This window comes from Thamnophis sirtalis, unplaced genomic scaffold, assembly GCF_051295495.1.
Source record: "Thamnophis sirtalis isolate CommonGarterSnake01/CBP01778 unplaced genomic scaffold, rThaSir2_p1.2 scaffold_11, whole genome shotgun sequence".
Taxonomy (NCBI): Eukaryota; Metazoa; Chordata; class Lepidosauria; order Squamata; family Natricidae; genus Thamnophis; species Thamnophis sirtalis.
In genome coordinates, this window is record NW_028261391.1 from 15,121,009 (window position 1) to 15,141,425 (window position 20,417).

The 20,417-nt window shown below is 42.7% G+C and overlaps 1 protein-coding gene across 2 annotated transcripts in view; it reads left to right on the forward strand.

The window, feature by feature from the left end:
• Window positions 1–20,417, forward strand: part of SPATA16 (spermatogenesis associated 16) — a 209,127-nt gene that overhangs the window by 133,974 nt on the left and 54,736 nt on the right. For both annotated transcript variants that reach the window (XM_014053709.2, XM_087726134.1), the window contains exons 5-7: window positions 15,040–15,187; window positions 17,321–17,467; window positions 18,837–18,949. In XM_014053709.2, coding sequence (XP_013909184.2) covers window positions 15,040–15,187; window positions 17,321–17,467; window positions 18,837–18,949 — 408 coding nt within the window. The remainder of the gene's footprint in view (window positions 1–15,039; window positions 15,188–17,320; window positions 17,468–18,836; window positions 18,950–20,417) is intronic.

The window sequence follows — 20,417 nt, forward strand, 5'->3', positions numbered from 1 at the left end:
CCGCCAACCACAATGTCACAAGTGGAAATCTTGGCTACTCCCTGGCGTTACTGACATGTCCTTGCACTATCACAGTTTTGCATCTTGGAGCGGAAGGAGGAGGACGCGACAAGAAGGTAGTAAAACAGCAACCTTTATTCTAGCAGAGTAAACTATGATTAACCTGGCGTGGTTCGCGCCAAACATTTATACCCCCGGGTTTGAGCAATGAGCCAATGGGGCGTCGAGTGTCTCGGCCAATCAGGGAAGACATTGAACCGGCTCCGCCCGCAAGCCAGTATTCAACACCCCTCCCCCCCTAGTCAAGTACCCTCACAAAGGGCAAACATAGTCCTGTAGATAGGTGGGACGGTGCCGCTCTCGTCCCGACCTTCGTAGCTCCCCGGCAGCTGTCGTCGGGGGGGGAATCGCCAACAGAGGCAAGTCTGTGGCGGAACGGTGATCCTGTGATGCGGCCCCGAGAGATGGCGCTCCAATTGTCTGAGATGGTATCTCCGCAACAGCCGGAGTATCCGACGATGGACCCGTACAATCTGGTTGGAATATATGGTCAGAGTCTCGATAAAGGCTTTGAGGGAAAGAATGGCCAAATGAGGCACGTCTGTCCGAAAAGTTCGTATCGGCTTGTCCCCCGTTCCCCGAGGAAAGGCAGTCCGTTGGGGATAAGGTCATCAAGGGTAGCTCACGCTGAGGGCGAATGTCTGGGGGACCCGGGCCGTCTATTTCCGCAGGGAGGCGGCGCCTTAACTGGTCCAGGTGGCGCCTCCATTGCGTTCCGTCGGCCAGACCGGCCCTGAAGGAACAGGGGCCAGTCAAAGCTGTGATTGTTGCGGGAACCCACCGTGGATCCCCTGAAAAGGAACGAGCCCAAACGGGATCCCCTAACTTGAACGTATGGGACGGAAGGGCCCCCAAGTTGCTCGGTAAATCCCCTGCATAAAGTGGATGGAGCCTATCTAGGGAGGTTCGCAATCTCCTACCCATCAAGAGCTCCGCAGGACTTTTATTAGTTGTTGGACAGGGTGTAGAGTGCTGGCTCAAGAGATAGGCCGCCACTCTCTCCTGCCAGTCACCCTGGTCCATGCGGCCCAAAGCTTCTTTAGCTGAGCGAACTGCGCGCTCTGCCCTACCGTTACTAGCTGGATGATACGGGGCTGTGGCCGCGTGTCTAATCCCTTGCTCTGCCAAAAATTCTTGGAACATAGTGGAGGTAAACTGGGGCCCGTTGTCTGAAACTATCACATCTGGTAGCCCGTGTGTGGCGAACATCTTACGAAGAGCCCTCACGGTACTCTCTGCCGTAGTGGAGGTCATGATTACCAACTCCACCCACTTAGAGTAAGCATCAACCACTATCATAAAGTTTCGGCCGTGAAAGGGGCCGGCAAAATCAATGTGTAAACGGGACCATGGCCCTCTAGGGATTTCCCACTCACGAGGGGCGGCTGTGGGGGGATTCGGCCTAGAATTTTGGCATATTCTACATCGACCTACATAATCTGCGATTTCCGAGTCTAACAAGGGCCACCACACATAACTACGGGCTAAAGCTTTCATTCGCGCTATACCTGGGTGATTTTTATGGAGCGCGGGCAGGATTCGTGCCCGTAGAACTTTGGGGATCACTACCCTATCCCCCCAAACAAGGCAACCCCCGTGAAGGGCAAGTTCGGCTTGTCGTGCCTTAAACGGTCGAAATTCTTCCGCTACCTTTTTTTCGGGCCACCCCCTCAACACCCATGAAGCTACTTGGGACAAAATGGGGTCAGCCTTTGTGCAAGCTGCAACATCCGCGGCTGAAACGGGGAGATCGGATTCAGCAATAGACAAAATGGAGAGAGAAGGCACGAGGGCTGTGTCCGTCTGTGGCAAAGGGCAACGACTCAGGGCGTCTGTGTGCCCTAGCTGCTTACCCGGACGGTATACCAGCGCGTATGAATACGCCGCTAAAAACTCAGTCCAACGTGTCATGCGGGGAGACAAAATGGGGGGGGTTGGCTTATCGCCCGCCAATAGGCCTAAAAGCGGCTTGTGATCCGTAACAAGGGTGAAATTCCTACCGTAAAGGTAGTCATGAAAACGCTTAATACCGGACACTGCAGCTAGAGCTTCTTTGTCAATTTGGCTATAATTTCGCTCCGTTGACGAGAGCGTCCGGGAGTAGAAAGCTATAGGAGCCTCTGAGCCGTTCGGGAGGACATGGCTCAGGACCGCCCCTATGCCATAGGGAGAGGCGTCACACGTTAAAACTAGGGGCATCCTGTCGCTATATTGAATTAGGACTGCTGACGAGGTTAAAATGTCCTTTATAGCCGCGAACGCCTGCGCTTCACGGCTACCCCATTTCCAGGCCGCTGACCGGTCAAGCAATCGATGTAACGGTTCAGCTAACGACGCCTTATGGGGAATAAAAGGGGCATAAAAGTTTAAAAGCCCCAGGAACGCCTGCAATTCCGCCCTCGAGGTGGGTGCAGGAGCGTTTTTTATGGCCGCAACTTTCGAGGGAGTGGGGTGAATGCCCTGTGCATCAATAAGGAATCCCAAAAACTCTACTTGGGGAACAGCAATTTCGCACTTGCTGCGCTTTAACTTCAATCCAGCCTCCCTAAAACGTGTAAGAACCTCCCGCAGTGTTTTTAGGAGTTCCAGGTGGCTAGGGGCTGCAACCAGGACGTCGTCAAAATAAGGAACGACGCCTGGGATCCCATGGAGCAACCGCTCCATGAGGCTCTGAAATATCCCTGGGGCAACCGAAACGCCAAATTGGAGGCGGCGGCAACGGAAAGCCCCGCGATGGGTAACAATGGTCTGGGCTGTAGCCGCATCATCGTCTACGGGAAGCTGCTGATAGGCCTGTGCCATATCCAGCTTGGCGAAAATGCGGCCTTGCCCCAAAGAGTGAAGTAGATGTTGCACTACAGGAACAGGATATGGATTTGCCTGCAGGGCCAAGTTGATGGTCGACTTATAGTCGGCACATATCCTCACCGATCCGTCGGGTTTGACCGGGAGGACTATAGGGGTTTCCCAAAGGGCATGATCTACGGGCTCTATTACCCCCTGCTCTATAAGCTTATCCAATTCAGCATCTACCTTTGCTCTCAATGCAAAAGGAACCCTACGTGCCTTCAGCCTAATAGGCGCGACCTGGGGATTGAGGCAAAGGGAAATGGGGGTGCCCTTATAACAACCTAATTTCCCATCGAACACATCTGCGAACTCATCCAAAACGCTATCTACGGCACGGGGAACTATCCTATGCACCCCTTCTATAGTGAGGCCCAAAACGGGGAACCAATCTAACCCCAGAAGAGCGGGCAGGTTATCCTTAACAATTAAAACTGGAAGTTTCCCTTTAAAATCTCCGTATTCCACCCGGATGTGGAATATTCCTGCCGTGGGAATCCCATTTCCCTGGTAATCTAAGAGGGAGACCCCGGCAGGGCGCAATTTACTCTGAGGAACCCTAGGGCAAAGGCGGGAAAACAAAGCCCAAGATAAAAGGGAACGGGAAGACCCGGAGTCCACCTCCATTCGGCAAGGCTGACCTTCAAGACGAACGACGGTGCTAATTTTGCGACCGCCGGCAGGGACGTGGGAAGCCTGATAGACTACGCACTCAGCACTAGGGAGCTGGTGGGTTGAATAGCAGTCCTCAGCTCGCCTCGCTGGACGTGGTTGTCGGCGGCGTTGCAATGTCTGACGCTGGTTGCTGGGCTGCATGAACAATGGGGCTGGCAAGAGAGCCCGGCAAACCTTGGCGAGGTGTCCTTCTCCTCGGCAACGGCGGCAGACAGCGGAACGAAACGGGCAAGATACGCGGCTGTGGCGGCCGCCGCATCCACGGCAAGGCATGTTTGAAGCTGGCTGGACGGACGTCGGTGGTTGCTGGTGTGGCCTCTGCTTCGGCTGCGTCCTCATCTGTCCGACGGTTTCCTCCTCCTCATCTTCCATGGGGGAGAGGTCGTCAACGAGGTTCGTCTGATTGGAAGGCCCCGCAGCAGTTTGCGTGAAAGGTTTCAGCTGAAGGCGTTCCATGTCGGCCGTGGATTGTTCGGAAAGTTCTGCTGCTCGCGCAGTCTCCACAGCTTGCGCCAAAGTAATCTTGTGGTTCCGGAACATACGGCTGCGCAATTGTACGTCGCGGACCCCGCATACAAACTGCTCCACAAGATTCTCCTCTAGGTCTGCAAAATCGCATTGGGCGGCCACTGTGCGCAATGCCTCGAGGAACTGACTGATAGATTCGCTGGGCTTCTGCACTCGGCGGCGAAAAGTAAACCGACGAGCAATCAAAGAAGGTGAGGGGGCGTAATGGTCCCTCAACCTGGACATTAGCTCGTCCCACCCAAGTTTGTAAGCTGGCCTCGGAGCGGCCAGGGCTCTCGCAGAAGCAAACATAGAGGGCTCGCAGCAAGACAGGAAAAAGCTGCACTTCTCCTCGTCAGTCTGTGCCCTGTTCTTTGACGCGATTAAATAGCATTCAAAACGCTCCATGAAGCCGTCCCAGGATTCTCCCGCAGACCCAAACGGCGCGAAAGGAGGAAGCGCTGTTGCCATTCTGATGCAAAAGCCAGGGAAAAGGAAAGAAGAAACAGAGAAGATTTTTGTTCGCTGCCGGCGTTCCTAACCTGAAAGGTATGATTCAAACGCGGAGGCAAGCTGGTTTGTTCTTCTCTGTGGTCACGGGAATCTGATCCCACCTTCGTCGCCAGTTTTGCATCTTGGAGCGGAAGGAGGAGGACGCGACAAGAAGGTAGTAAAACAGCAACCTTTATTCTAGCAGAGTAAACTATGATTAACCTGGCGTGGTTCGCGCCAAACATTTATACCCCCGGGTTTGAGCAATGAGCCAATGGGGCGTCGAGTGTCTCGGCCAATCAGGGAAGACATTGAACCGGCTCCGCCCGCAAGCCAGTATTCAACACACAGTACTTTAGGAAGAAATTTGTTCAACTACGCTGCTCAATCACTTTTCAATTGCTCTCTCCCACCTCAGCTCATAATTCCATCTATTAATGTGATGTTTCAGCCAAGCTATTGTCAAACATGAGATCAGCAATCTTCCACAAGTGTGCTAAACCCCTCCGGTTCAGAAATTGCTCAATTATGAGGTCAAAGCATAGAGGAAAGCTTGCGCTAAGCAGTACATCAGCAGAAGTCCCCTTGAAATTATTCCATGTCTCCCTTAGTACTGGCCACCTGATAGTCGGGCAATTTGACCAGTAGCTAAGCCTGCTCTCCCAATAATTATCCCAGTCATTGTTTGTCCCCATATATTAAGAATAATAATTGCTAGATAGTTTCCCCACTTGTAGGTGATAGTTTTTAAAAGAAATTAAGCCCTGGACATCCAATAATTACTTTCCTTAACTTGCCCTGGGTTAAATTAAAAGAGCCGAGGTGGCGCAGTGGTTAAATGCAGCACTGCAGGCTACTTCAGTTGACTGCAGTTCTGCAATTCGGCTGTTCAAATCTCACCGGCTCAGGGTTGACTCAGCCTTCCATCCTTCCGAGGTGGGTAAAATGAGGACCCGGATTGTTGTTGGGGGCAATATGCTGACTCTGTAAACCGCTTAGAGAGGGCTGAAAGCCCTATGAAGCGGTATATAAGTCTAACTGCTATTGCTATTGCTATAATTAGTAAGAACAGTAACAACATCTCTTGGCCTCATTATATGATAGAATAAAGACTGTCCATGGGACCAAACCAGCAGAAGAGGATCTAAAAGTGAGGATCTAAAACCTGGCTGTTCCGGCAGGCCTGGGGCTGTTGAACAAGGTCCAGCCCCACTTAAATGGAATGTATGGTGTGCTGTTTTTTTTTAAATTATATCTCACGTTATTTTTTTTAATTCTTATTTTTATCTTGCTATAAGCCGCCCAGAGTCCTACGGGATTGGGCGGCGTACAAATTTATTAAATTGCCAAAAAAAAATGCCAAACATCTAAAAATTCCCTAAAATATGTGCAAGGAGATTAGGAATAGGAATATAGGACTAAAGTAATAGGAATATTCTTTATTGGGCTAGTGTGATTGGACATTTGTCGCTAATGCAGAAGCTCTAAATCAGAAAGGGGTCCTACCAGTTCGGACCAGTTTGGCTGAACCAGTAATGGTATGGCGGCCTGGGTTGCTGGATCCGCAGCAACCCAGGTCTGCCACACCCTCAAATGGGTTCCCCAATTGCCGCCACCTTCTTGTTTTTTAGATGTATGCATGCGCAGAACAATTTTAATTAAAATGCATGCACGCATGAGCAAACTGGCCAGAACCCACCCCTGCTCTAAACAGACATGCAAACAACAAAGTGGTAAGTTATAGATCATAAATCACAAGAGACAAACAACAACTGATAAATCATAAGATACCAATATAAGATTCCTATTAAGATATAATTATTATTTAATTACATATCTATTAAGATATGTGTCGTATTGCATCAGATACCTCAGATTTAAAAGCAATCATTCACTTATACTGTGTTGTACCTGAACTTTAGAATAACTCTCTCTTCAGCCTTCCTTCTTTTGCCCTATGCCACTCAATAGAAACATATATGTTTTAGCTGTTCTGAAAGGGCATTTTTAGAAGCACTCTACTATGAATTTGCAGATGACACCAAGCTGGCAGGAACAGCCAACACTCCAGAAGATAGGCTTAAGATACAGAAGGATCTGGACAAACTTGAACATTGGGCACTATCTAATAAAATGAAATTCAAGGGTGAAAAGAGTAAGGTTCTACATTTAGACAACAAAAATGAAATGCACAGGTACAGTATAGGTGGTACCTTGCTCAACAGAAGTAACTGGGAGAGGGATCTTGGAGTCCTAGTGGACAACCATTTAAATATGAGCCAGCAGTGTGCAGCAGCTGCCAAAAAAGCCAACACAATTCTAGGCTGCATAAACAGAGGGATAGAATCAAGATCACGTGAAATGTTAATACCACTTTATAATGCCTTGGTAAGGCCAAACATGGAATACTGCATTCAGTTTTGATCATCACAATGTAGAAAAGATGTGGAGACTCTAAAAAGAGTGCAGAGAAGAGAAACAAAGATGATTGGGGACTGGAGACTAAAACATATGAAGAACGGTTGCAGGAACTGGGTATGTCAAGTTTAATAGAAAGAAGGACTAGGGGAGACATGATAGCAGTGTTCAAATATCTCAGGCGTTGTCACAAAGAAGAAGGAGTCAAGCTATTCTCCAAAGCACCTGAGGGCAGAACAAGAAGCAATGGGTGGAAACTAATCAAGGAGAGAAGCAACTTAGAACTGAGGAGAAATTTCCTGACAGTTAGAACAATTAATCAGTGGAACAGCTTGCCTCCAGAAGTTGTAAATTAATCCAACACTGGAAATCTTTAAGAAGATGTTGGATAGCCATCTGTCTGAAATGGTATAGGGTTTCCTGCCTAGGCAAGGGGCTGGACTAGAAGACCGCCAAGGTCCCTTCCAACTCTGCTATATTGTATTGTATATCCATATCCATATTATTGGCAAAGCATGGCAGATAAGATAGGTGTTTTCAACTGTTGATAGTGTATGTTTTATTTATGGATTAATTATTATTAAATGGGAAATGGAGAAAAGTACATTTTCTGCCCTCAGTAAATAAAAAAAGGTTGTAAGAAGGCTATTCAACGTATAGTCCAGAATTAAGACTTCTCTACTCCACCATATTTTTTTTGGAGGGACGAGTTCATTACCTTTGGAAAGTATATACTGTAAGCAGTAATTGTATCTTCCTATTCACATTCCTCACCAATTGGTACTTAGAGATGTATTACTGTAATCCTAATGCTGAAAATAATACCTATCCATCATGACAAGTGACCGTCAATAACTTTAGCTTCCAAGAAATAATTCTAACTGCATAATGAGAAAAGGAGATAATAAATATAAGATAATATCAAAACCAAAGATACAATGATTTAAACCCAAGCAGTAGAAAAGTTACATACGGTAACTGGCCCAAATAAAACGCCCTAACTGTGCGGCCAGTTTCAGCTGCAGACCAGCCTAGAAAGACAACAGCCGTAAGGTTCTTTTTTCAGCACATTATAACTTTGAATGGTTTTAAATGTATTGTTGTAAATCGAGCACTGCTTGTACGCCTTCCCATCTTTCAGCTGCCTGTTTATGTATATTTTTTCCCAGTCATATGCCAGGATGGATGCTCTGGCATTGTTGGCAGCCATAGCAATAGCACCTAGACTTATATACCGCTTCACAGTGCTTTACAGCCCTCTCTAAGCGGTTTTACAGCATCAGCATTTTACCAACGTCGGAAGGATAAAAGGCTTGCTTCATATATATATATATATATATATATATATATATATATATATATATATATATATATATATATATATATATATATATATATATATATATATATATATATATATACATACATACATACATACATACATACATACATACATACATACATACATACATACATATATATATATATATATATATATATATATATGGCTAGCTGATGAGAGCTAAATAGCTTGAAATAGATCTATACTAGTCTCCCTCTATTTATTTATCAGCACAAATAATATATATATATATGTGTGTGTGTGTGTGTGTGTGTGTGTGTGTGTGTGTGTGTGTTGCATTTGTGCTGATAAATAAAGGGAGACTAGTATACATCTATTTCAAGCTATTTAGCTCTCATCAGTTACCCTTACTGGGAATTGAACATGGGCTGTATTACATATTAGGCTGTATTACATATTAGGCAGTCAGATTATAGCTGTAATACAGCCCAGGTTCGATTCCCAGTAAGGGTATGGCTAGCTGATGAGAGCTAAATAGCTTGAAATAGATCTATACTAGTTTTCCTTCATTTATTTATCAGCACAAAGGCAACACAAATGTGACAAGGCAACATAAAAAATGGCTTTCTGCCTGGATGGCTCCCAGAGTGAGCCGATAGACAGAAAAAGGAAAGCAATATCTTCCCTCCCATATTTGGGCATATCAGGGGTTGCGACACAATACATACATACATACATACATACATACATACATACATACATACATACATACATACATACATACATAATTTTTCCTTTTCAAATTCATTCATAGATATACATTCTTATAATTGCTATTTAACATTTGTCTATTCATCACAGTCTCTATATTCATTCTTACACACACATATATAAAATACAGTTTGGGTCACTTTCTTGCCACCCCATGCCTCCATCTTGTTTTGCAACCACCTTACTCCTTCCATCTTCTCAGCCTCCCTTCTCTGCCTTCTTCCTTCCTCCTCTCCTCTCCTCTCCTTCCTTCTTTCTTCTTCCCCTCTCTTTCCCCAGTGGTGGGTTCCAGATCCCAGTGCAACTGGTATGGTGCAACGGGGCCCAGTGTCTACCACATGAATGCTCACAGCTAACACATGCATCCTTACCTCTTGCAACGCCTCAGCGAGCCTCCGCAAGCCTCCGTGACACTCCAGCGGCTTAGCAGAGCATCGCAGAGGCGCCGTGCACTCCATTTGCGTGCACAGAAGCATTGAAGAGCTCAAATAGAGGTAAGGAGCTCGGGCGGGTGGATGGACCCTCCGGAGCACTGTACCAGAATGGTACCCGATGCTCCGGGCAGGCACCGGTACACCCGTACCGAGGTGTACCACCTGCAACCCACCACTGCTTTCCCTTCTCCTCTTCCCTTCTCCTAAAAGGCTTGTTTCTTGTCTTGCATTCTGGTGCTTTGGAAAATAGTTTGACCTCCTCATCTTTGTAGGAGCCCCTCAAGTATTGGAACACTTCTGTCATGTCTCCCCTAGTGCTGTTTTTCACTAGAACCCAATTCCTGCGACTATTGTCTCTTTGTATTGATCTATTAGGATGAGAAGAAAAGGACATCTGGTGAACCCATAGGATGCTCACCCTTGACCAAATGCTATTAGTTGATTCTTGTCCTTATTAGCGGCCCTTCCTTAAGTAGACACTTCAGAGATCTTTCAGATACTGAGCTATGGTCCTGTGGTCCGACTGTAGTTACCTCACCAGGTCTAGCAAGGCTCAGAAGTCCTCTCAGAATTGATGTATGGTATTTCTTGCCTCAGTCAAGAAAACAAGAAAGTGTTTCTACTACTCCTTATCCAAAGGCTGAGTGACCTGATAGCTGATTGCTCCGACAGTGTCAGTAAGAGGGCAGATCCAGGGCAGGCCCCTTGACATACATACAGTTTTCTTCAGCAGTTCTTTGTTGCTTTTCTCCCGGCTGCCTGAGGTGAATGCCTGGCATTGTTTAACAGCACAGGCAATTCTGAATTCCCTTAAATGTATCCACGGATTTAATATATATCTTTGCTGTTAGCAAATAAAGCCATGTTTCTCAATGGCATCTACTGTTGGATGGTTGGCAAAGCAGGGTTTCTGCTTTACTACGGCCTCTTAGTGTATTTTATTTCTGGGCATGTGGCATTAAGGCAAACTGATCAAAAAGTTGTTTTTGTCAGAATCCGCATTTAGCGACATGGCATAATGTAAACCAATGTCTCTGTTTATTCCGAAAGAAAAGAAAAATTTTGAATTTCCCTCAGCCTTTCCTTCCCAGGCAAGCAGTCTCTACTTTTGGAAACATTGCTTCTCAGAGTTTGTTGCAGAAAAATCAAATCGAGAAAGCACACCCAGATAACTGATTCAACTGGATCCATTAACTTCTTTATATACATAATAACAGATGAATAAATGTACAATACCAATAACAGATTCTTTCAACATGGTAGAAGTTACAAGGAGAGCACAAGCAGGAGGGAACAATTAGTTTCATATCAGAGTTCAGAGCAGACAGAGTCGTTTTTGTTTCGATTCTCAGCACAGACTCACATCTCTTTAAGCTCCCACTGGCTGACTTAGCTGATATACCCATTCATTGGCTGCCCATGTTACCATGTCTTTCCCAGTCATGAATATTCGAACATAGCTTAGCTTTGCACATGATTTTGTGAGCAACTTTGCATCACCAAGGAGTGACCTTGAGTGCAAGGATACTGGCAGTCCATCTGCTAATATACCTGAATGCAGTAATTTTTCAGTTCCACACATATATATTTTTTCTGTGTGGAAAGTCTTTGTTATTCCTTCTTTGCTTTTGTCAATTTGTCCTCATGAAAGGTAATCCCTATGAAAAATAGCCCATCAAATGAGATCTACCACATTTGAATTGTGACATATCATTTAGGAGTGGGGGGAACCTATATCAAAAGTGAAAGACAAATATGCATACATTCTAAGTTTGAATTCAGGAAAGCTGTCCCAAGACAGGTTGTTAACTGATAGCAGGAAGAGTTGAGCTTATATATTATGGTGGGACATGGTTGATATAACCATGATTTACTGAATAAGCCACAACTACTGGGTTCATAAATAGATTGAGTTTATGGAATGGTGCGGTGGTCTAGAGGTAAATTCTCACCTCACAATCACGAGGCTGTGAATTCGATCCCAGTTAGAGGCAGTATTTCTCTCTCTGGGCACACTGAGAATATATCTGCTGAACAAAACTCCACATTAGTAACAGGAAGGGCATCCAGCCATTAAAACACTCCACTAGCTCCATTCAGTGGCCCAGACTCCTCCACGCAATGCATTATGGGGTCATTAAAAGATGATGATATATGGATTGAATTTTTAATTCATGGTAATTGTTATGTTTAACCTAGGCCACTGTAGTTTAATAGATAAATTGTGCTACGATCAAATTAATCCATAATTTTAAAAGAGTGGCCATCCTCTGATGCTCTCCAGACCCAACTATCAGTACGTAGAATCCACCCCATGTCAGTGTTTGAGTAGAAACAATACCAATATTATTTATTTGTTTGCTTATTTATTTATGCATTTTGCAAGAAAGCCTTTAAATAGATAAGTTAAACTCCTCTAGGAAGGTCATCAGTCTTGATTGAAAGACGTTACAAACTTAACAGCTCCATATTTCCTGTTTTGCCCAATTTCAGACTACTCTTCCCAATATCATCCTAAATAAGAGGACAAGGAGATTGAGAGTAAGTTTGAAGTAGCGTTTAAAGATATTTGACAAGGAGAACTGAGTTCTAGTTCTACCACATGCACAAAACTAACTGGGTTACTTCAGGCCATTTATCCACCACAAGACTGGGCAGTTAAAAAAAGAAGAAATCCTTGAGAAAATGCTGGTAAGCCTATCTTGTCCCAGGTAAAGTTCACTTAAAGAAATCTGTGCAATGGGATAAGGAATTGCAGAGAAGCCAAATCTTATAACAATATTTGATTGAATTAAACCTAAGACAGAAGTAAAGGAAGAAATAGGTGATCAAAGTTAAAATAAGATCTCCCCACCCCCCACAATGTTCTAACAACTCTTTATGGACTTTTGCTGATATCAGGGCTGATATTTTAGAGATTTACCTATAGATAAGGAACCAGACATGAGATAAGGAGATATTTAACCTCACAGGGGAGAAGAATTATGAAATTGGTTTGTAACTGTTGTGAAGGTTGGAAATTACTTATTTATGTATTCCTTTTCTTTATTGTCATTTCTTGTTTCTCTTTTTCTTCTTTCTTTCCATTCTCTTCTTTTTTTTGTTTGCATTAGTTTTTACTATGGTAATTAAAATCTTAGTAAGATTATATATACTTTATTCATTAAACATGAAACTCAGGCAACTGAGCATTCAACAATGCATTACAAATACCAGCGACTGGTGCTAATAGTTGATACGGTTTACTGCCAGCATCCTAGGTATTAACCAAGTACCTTCTTAAAATATAAGATGTTCCCAGTAGCACAGTTTTTTTTTTTTGCAGTTCCACTGGTGTTATTGCAGGAAGCTTTGGTGTTATTTGCAATTTGTTGATGTATCTTGTAAAATTCTTGGACATGGTGCCAAGTGCCCCGATGACAATGAGATTATTATTATTATTATTATTATTATTATTATTATTATTATTATTATTATTATTATTATGTGATTAATCTTTGGGGAGATTCACAGCCTTTGGGGCTAGTTGGTAGCTCAACAGTTCGAGTCCTAACCAAGGACCTAGGAACTGTTAAGGTAACATCGGAGGATATAAGCAGTTCCAAGTAGGGTGGTTTTTTTGTAGAATCAGAATGTTCAAGTCTGGTAAATTTAAAATTTCCAAATAGCGAGGTAGCCCTTTAGGTATTGTTCCAAGGGCTCCAATTACAATTGGGACAACACACAATTTCTCTTTCCACAGTCGCTCAACTTCAATTTGCAAGTCCCAGTACTTTGAGATTTTTTTCTTGCTGATTATCTTCAATTCGTGCATCTCCAGGTATTGCAATGTCAATGAACTATACTTTTTTTCTTTTCAACTATTGTTATGTCAGCTGTGTTGTGGGCCAAGTGCCTGTCAGTCTGGATTCTGAAGTCTCACAAGATCTTGACTTTCTCATTCTCTAAAACCTTCTGAACCTGATGTTCCCAGTGGGTTTTGCTGTACTAAAATCCAAATTTTTGGCACAATTTCCAATGAATGATCTTAGCAACGCGGTCATGGCATTGTAGGTAGTCAGTTTGTCAAATTTTGTTGCAGCCACTTATCTATTATTATTGTTATTATTCGCAACAACAGAATTTCCAGTGTGCCGATTACCACTGGAATTACCACTGCTGGTTTGTGCCATAATCGTTGAATTTCGATTTTAAAGTCCTGGTATTTTGCAATGTTTTCATATTCCTTCTCGTCGACCCTGCTATCACCTGATATTGTGATGTCTATATTATTATTATTCGCAACAACAGAATTGTATCACAGCGGCCAGTTGTTTCGCCGGATTTGGCATTGATTACTAGTCGGGCCCCACCCAGGGGCCTAGGACGTCGTAACGTATTTTCGTAATATGCGTGCCGATCCAAGCAGTGCGGCTTTTTGCATTTGACTGATGGTGATTTTGTCAATTTTTAACTGTTTTAAATGTAATTCCAGTGCTTTTGGAATAGCACCCAGTGTGCCAATTACTACTGGAATTACCCCTGCTGGTTTGTGCCATAATCGTTGAATTTCAATTTTTAAGTCCTGGTATTTTGCGATTTTTTCATATTCCTTCTCGTCAACCCTGCTATCACCTGGTATTGCGATGTCTATGATAGTTTTTCTCAATCAGTGTGATGTCTGGTGTATTATGAGCCAGTATTTTGTCCGTTTGTATGCGAAAATCCCACAAGATCTTGACCATCTGATTTTCGGTGACTTTTTCAGGCTTATGTTCCCACCAGTTTGTTGCTGTTTTAATAATATAATTTTTGCACAAATTCCAATGGATCATTTGTGCTACTGAATTGTGCTGCAATTTATAATTCAGGTCTATATTATTATTGTCTATTATTATTGTTGTTGTTGTTGTTGAAAGAAAAGCAAGTTACTGAATGGATGGGAGTCCCAAATAATGAATAAGTAAAGTTGTTATTCCAGTCTGATTTTCTCTGAGCCCTTTCCCAATGGTGACTCCTATAAATTTGGGATGTGAATCACAAATTCTTTACTCCTTCATTTTATTCGGCATGTTCAACTTTATCTCTGGAGTGTTCATATTTAAAACAATATAAAAGTTCAACCAATTTCCTTAGCTTTGAACAAAATCTTGAATGGTATGAATATGACCTTGAGAGAAGATAAAATTCATTTTCTTATTATCGTTCAGATAATTCACTAATGTCTATCTTCCTCCCACCAAAGGCTTAGACCTGCTGCAGTGGGAAATGTTTACAAATGTTCTTTCCCTACATTAAAATTTATTCTCTCAGGGTGATACAGACAATGCATTCTGGAACTCATTTATTTTTTTTCTAATTAATATTCAATCCCGAAATATGTTATCTTTGCATGACTGTGCAATTATTAAGGGGGAAAATATCATCCATGAAGGTAACTATTTTTCATCTTTTCCTCATCTTTTTGTGCTTTTTAAATAGTAGCTCAAGTTTAAAAAAAAATAGGCTGTATCATCTGTCTTTTCCCCATTCCTTCTTCTCCTTCTTTTTCAGGCTATGATTGAAGAAGCTATCACAAGGGCAGAATATTTTTCAGTGATGTATACTCCCTTTGCCATAAAAATAAAGGTTGAAAACACAGACAAGCTAAAGGAAGTTTTTATAAAAAAGCATCCTGACTATGTGGAATACATATATACAGGTGACAATATGGCACAATCCTTCAAAATTAAGCTTGCTATCATTGATAGATGGGTTTGGGGGACACTGACAAAAAAAATAGTAAACTATTATCAGCTCTGGCCAGTGGTGGGTTTCAAAAAATGTTGGAACCTCTTCTGTAGGTGTGGCCTGCTTTCCGGGTCCACTGGTGGAACCTCTTCTAACCGGTTTGGTAGATTTGACAAACCGGTTCTACCGAACTGGTGCGAACCGGTAGGAACCCACCTTTGGCTCTGGCCCAGGCAGGGGTGGGTTCTTGCCAATTCTCACCTCTTCTATAGACGAGGTTCCACAAATCTACCGTGCCATTTAGAACCGCTTCCGGCTCCCTCCCCCCGCCCGTCCGCACATCATCAAGATGAAGAGCGAGAGGAGGAATTCTGGGAGTGTAAGTCCACAGGTCTTAAAGCTTTCAAGTTTGAACACTCCTGGGGGTTTTTTTTCTAAAGGGTTAGGGGTGCAAGGGTCTTGTAACTTGACAGTTTTAAGACTTGCCTGCTTCAAATGCCAGTTTCTGAGCCAACATTTTGGTTGCTAAGCAAGAGCATTGTTAAGTGAGTTTCACCACATTTTACAAGTTGGCCACGCCTACCCAGTCACATGGCTGGCAAGCCACTCCCACCCGGTCACATGACCAGCAAGCCACTCCCACAAAGCAGCCACACCTACAGAAGAGATTCTAAAAAAATTTGAAACCCACCACTGGGCCCAGGAGACATTTGATTTCACACAACCCCATTTTGTTTGCTATCAGCAAGTGGTTTCCCCCTACTTTACCTCATTACTGATAGTCTTCGACCTACGGTCACAATTAGGCCCAAAATTTATGTTACTAAGCAAGACAGTCATTCAGTTACTTTTGCCTCATTTTACTATCTTTCTTGCCACCATTGTGAAGTGAATCACTGCAGTTGTTAAATTAGTAAACGCAGAGATTGACTGAATCCAGTTTTCCCATTGAATTTGTTTGTCAGAATGTCACAAAAGGTGATCGCATGAACCTGGGACATTTCAACCGTCATAAAATATGAACCAGTTGCCAAGTGGCTGAATTTTGATCAGATGACTATGGGAAGGAGAAAATACAGGGGGAAAAATGTGTGAAACACAATCATTAGTCTTTTTTTTTCCAGTGCAATTGCAACTTCAAATGGTCACTAAATTAATAATTGTGGGCCGAATACTACCTATGCTGGACAGGAACAACATTTCAAAAAGCATTTCTTGCAAAAAAAAAAAAAAAAGGAGGATTTTCCTAGGTGTCACGGCAGCCTCCCTCAGTAACCAAGAAAAAAACCACTCAACTCCATTTTGCAGAATTAAGAGTACTTTTACTGGTCACGAGTAGATAGCAGCTAGGCAAAGCAAGATCTGAGGCAAAAACGCCCGTAATCATAGATATCAATATGTGACCCAACTCCCTCCCCTTGGTAACCCCAACCCAAAGTCCAATCCAAACACCCCACAGGTGTCATGTGGGAGACATCTTCAAAAAGCATCATCAGGTTGGTATGCCGGATAGTTGGCCTTGGCGGCAAATCCTCTATCTGCAACATGTGTAGTAGATGGTGAGAACAACTCCCTTTTTACAGTCACTCCTGCACTGAACACTTCCCCACCCAAATACCATGCCCCCCCCCTCCCCGTTTCAATGGCAGCCAAAAGCAAGCAGCAAAACAGAGGCCGACAATAGGTTTCTTTACAAGGTATTCCCTTATAGGCCCCATAAAGCAAGTGAAACCACTGCTGAGTGAATAGGTGGACTGTTGAATATTCATAGAGGGAAAGACATGTAGATTAAATAATACTCACTCAATGACCGGGCAGGCAGCCATCTGAAGACACAAAAATAAGTGCAATAAAATAAGAAGCAGCTAACGATTTTCAGCCCAACCAGAGAGAAGGTTTCTTGCATTGAAAAATTAAATTCCTTACTCATTCCTTTCAAGAAAAACAGTTTAATTTATTACAATGCATACTTGTCTTCTGTGATGCTTACATGGGAGTCCGTTCTGATGTGTGTGGAAATTTGGTAAATGGGAATAACAAATATCAATGGCTGTCTTACCATAGTAGATGCTCTCCCTTCCCTTTCTTTTTTTCTTCTTTCCAGACCCCCATGGATTGCACAGTTTGCCACAAACAGCTGATTGGTCTTGTCTATCTCCTCAATCCTATTTGCTGACCCTGGGCCTGAAAAGCAAAGAAATTGGAAAATTTTTAGAAAAAATGTCTTCTAGAAAACTGCCAACGTTTTCAGGTGGTAAAATCTCTCTCTCTCTCTCTCTCTCTCTCTCTCTCTCTCTCTCTCTCTCTCTCTCTCTCTCTCTCTCTCTCTCTCTCTCTCTCCCTCCCTCCCTCCCTCCCTCCCTCCCTCCCTCCCTCCCTCCCTATCCCTCACCCCTCATTCTATCCAATTTCTATTTAAGATGCTGTTTCTCAATCTCAGCCATTTTAAGATATGTGGATCCCAACTCCAAGAATTCCCTGCTGGGGAATTTTGGGAGCTGAAGTCTGCTCATCTTAAAGTTGTCAAGGTTGAGAAACACTGCCTTAAGGCTAAATCACCATCAGTTTCATGTATTTTCCCTTATGTGCATCTCCAAAGTTAGGAAAAACAATTTGGTGAAGAAGATTTGAGCAGGTCAGTTCTTACTGATACAGAGTTTTGCACAATTTTACTAAGTAGCAAAACATGTACATCGATGTATGCACACAAACACACCCCCACAAACATATATACACATTTTGAACTTTACAAATGTTTTTAGTGGTTCCTTAAATATTCCTATCCTCATGATATACCCATATAGATAAATGTATGGGCATATCTGAGTAAGGTCATGTTTACTGCCTTAATTTATTTGCAAACAGCATAATTGATACCAATTACACAACAGCACGAGTCAAATAAAGTGGGATCAGCTTTCTCTCATCTTTATGATCTAATTGATTAGAAGCTATTTTCCTTTGGTAGGAGCAAAAAATTTTTTTTCTTCTGTTGAGAGACCAATCAGTAATTAATTTGGTGATCATTTGAGAACTGTCTTTCACCTACACATAGCAAATAATAATAATAATACCTTTAAATATAAATATTCAGTATATATATTCAGATTGAACAGCCAAGAAACAGATATAGAAAGAGATAAAGATCTTAGAGAGGAATATGGGAAACAAGTCAAAAATAAAAAGGCATAGCAATTAAAGTATTGAAGCAGGCAAGAGATTTATGTATAGATATTTTTTCATTTTTGGTGTTGTTTTTATTTGATTTGATTTTCCTCTCTCTTTCCTTTTTTTCTTTGTAGGTAGGTGACATGATTAGAAATTAGGTAGGATAGAAAGATAATGTTTTTTAACAAAGGATGACATGATTAAAAGTTAGAATAAAAGATAGAAATAAGAGAAAAGAAGAATATTTAATAAAATGAGAGCAATAATAAGAGAAAACATAGAATAATTGAATAATGACAGATTGCAATGCAGATTAGTAATGCAAATATGCATTACTATTAGAAATATATAAGTTGGTTGAAAGTAATTAATATGACTAATAGTAATATACATACATACGGTACATACATACATACATATTCAGTGTAATTTTTTTTTTGCCTCCTCACTAGAGCACAAAGCTCCTTTCAGCCCTATCACAAAAGATGAGGCTGAGAGACACCTGGAGACCATCGGAAAAAGGATCTTACCAATAATGGATTTTATTAGAGGCACCAAATTAACAGTGAGTAAGGTTATGTTTCCCTGAGACGCTTGCCTCAGTCCGCTGTTACCTACAGTTAAACATCTTATCCAGTTAATGAGGAAAAGAACTACGGTACTTAGCTTAAATCTGCAACTCAGCTATGTCAAAGTATCTAAAGACGTAGCCCCTTTGGTAATAGTTAGTGTCCTTTGAATTGAATTTCCATATTTCACCTTAAATGAGTTAGTGAATTGGATTTTAAGAGCAAGTAGGCTTAAACGGAAGTAAATCTTTGGGCTTATAACTTAAAAGGAAGTTAAAGTTTCAGCCTGATGTCTTCCAAAGTGTATGATGAACTAGTTTATCCCTTCCTTACCTAAATCTCTTGTACCGCTTTTGCAACTTAGGGAATTTTCAGATTTCAGAAAAGGCAATTATAGCTGCGACTTTCTTCTAGAAAATATTTTGAAAGTTTAAAGATTTTTTTTTTTAAAGGAATAAGTAAGGCTATCCTATTTACTGAAACCTGTTTGCTGTTCTCCACTCTGAGGGAGGTGCTCTTTTTGTATGTTCTGTCCAATCCCTTCAAAAGAATTGGGAGGGGGTGAAAAAGCATATGGCTGTTTGATGATTTCTCCAAGTTTCTGATGAAAAGAGACTTCTAATTTTTCAAAAGCAAGAAGACCACAAAGAAATTTAGATCAAGACCCTTTTCGAAGGCTTCAAAGTGAAGACTTGCTTTGGCTCACTATCACATTATCATTTAAGACCGCATTCTTATACCTCCCTATAAGAAACTGAGGGGCATTTCTTAGCAGACCTGGGTACAATTGCACTATAAGACAATTATGTCCTTATGTTCTTAGCATCCCAGCCAGAGGTGGGTTCCTACCAGTTTGCACCTATTCGGTAGAACCGGTTCGTCAAATCTATCGGACCGGTTAGAAGAGTTTCCACCAGTGGACCCGGAAAGCAGGCCACACCTACAGAAGAGGTTCCAAAAAATTTTGAAACCCACCACTGCTAAAGGGTTAGGGGTGCAAGGATCTTGTAACTTGACAGCTTTAAGACTTGCATGCTTCAATGCCAGAGTTTCTGAATAGCTACTTGGACCGACCTAAGTACTAATTCATAATTTCATATCCGGTCACATGGGTGGCAAGCCACTGCCATCCAGTCACATGGGTGGCAAGCCACTCCCACAAAAGAGGTCACACCCACAGAGTAGGTTTGAACAATTTTTGAAACCCATCACTGATCCCAGCCAACTGAATTAATGTATTAATCTTTGTACACGCCAGAGGTGGGTTCCTACCAGTTCGGCCCGGTTTGGCCGAACCAGTAGTGGCATGCCATCCTGGATTGCAGAACCGGCAGCAACCCAGGCTGGCCATGCCCCCAAACTGGTTTCCTGGTTGCCGTGGCCATCTTTTTTTTAGTTCTGCGCATGCACAGAACACTTTCCATTGAACTGCACATGCACGCACAACAAGCATCCAGCGCACAT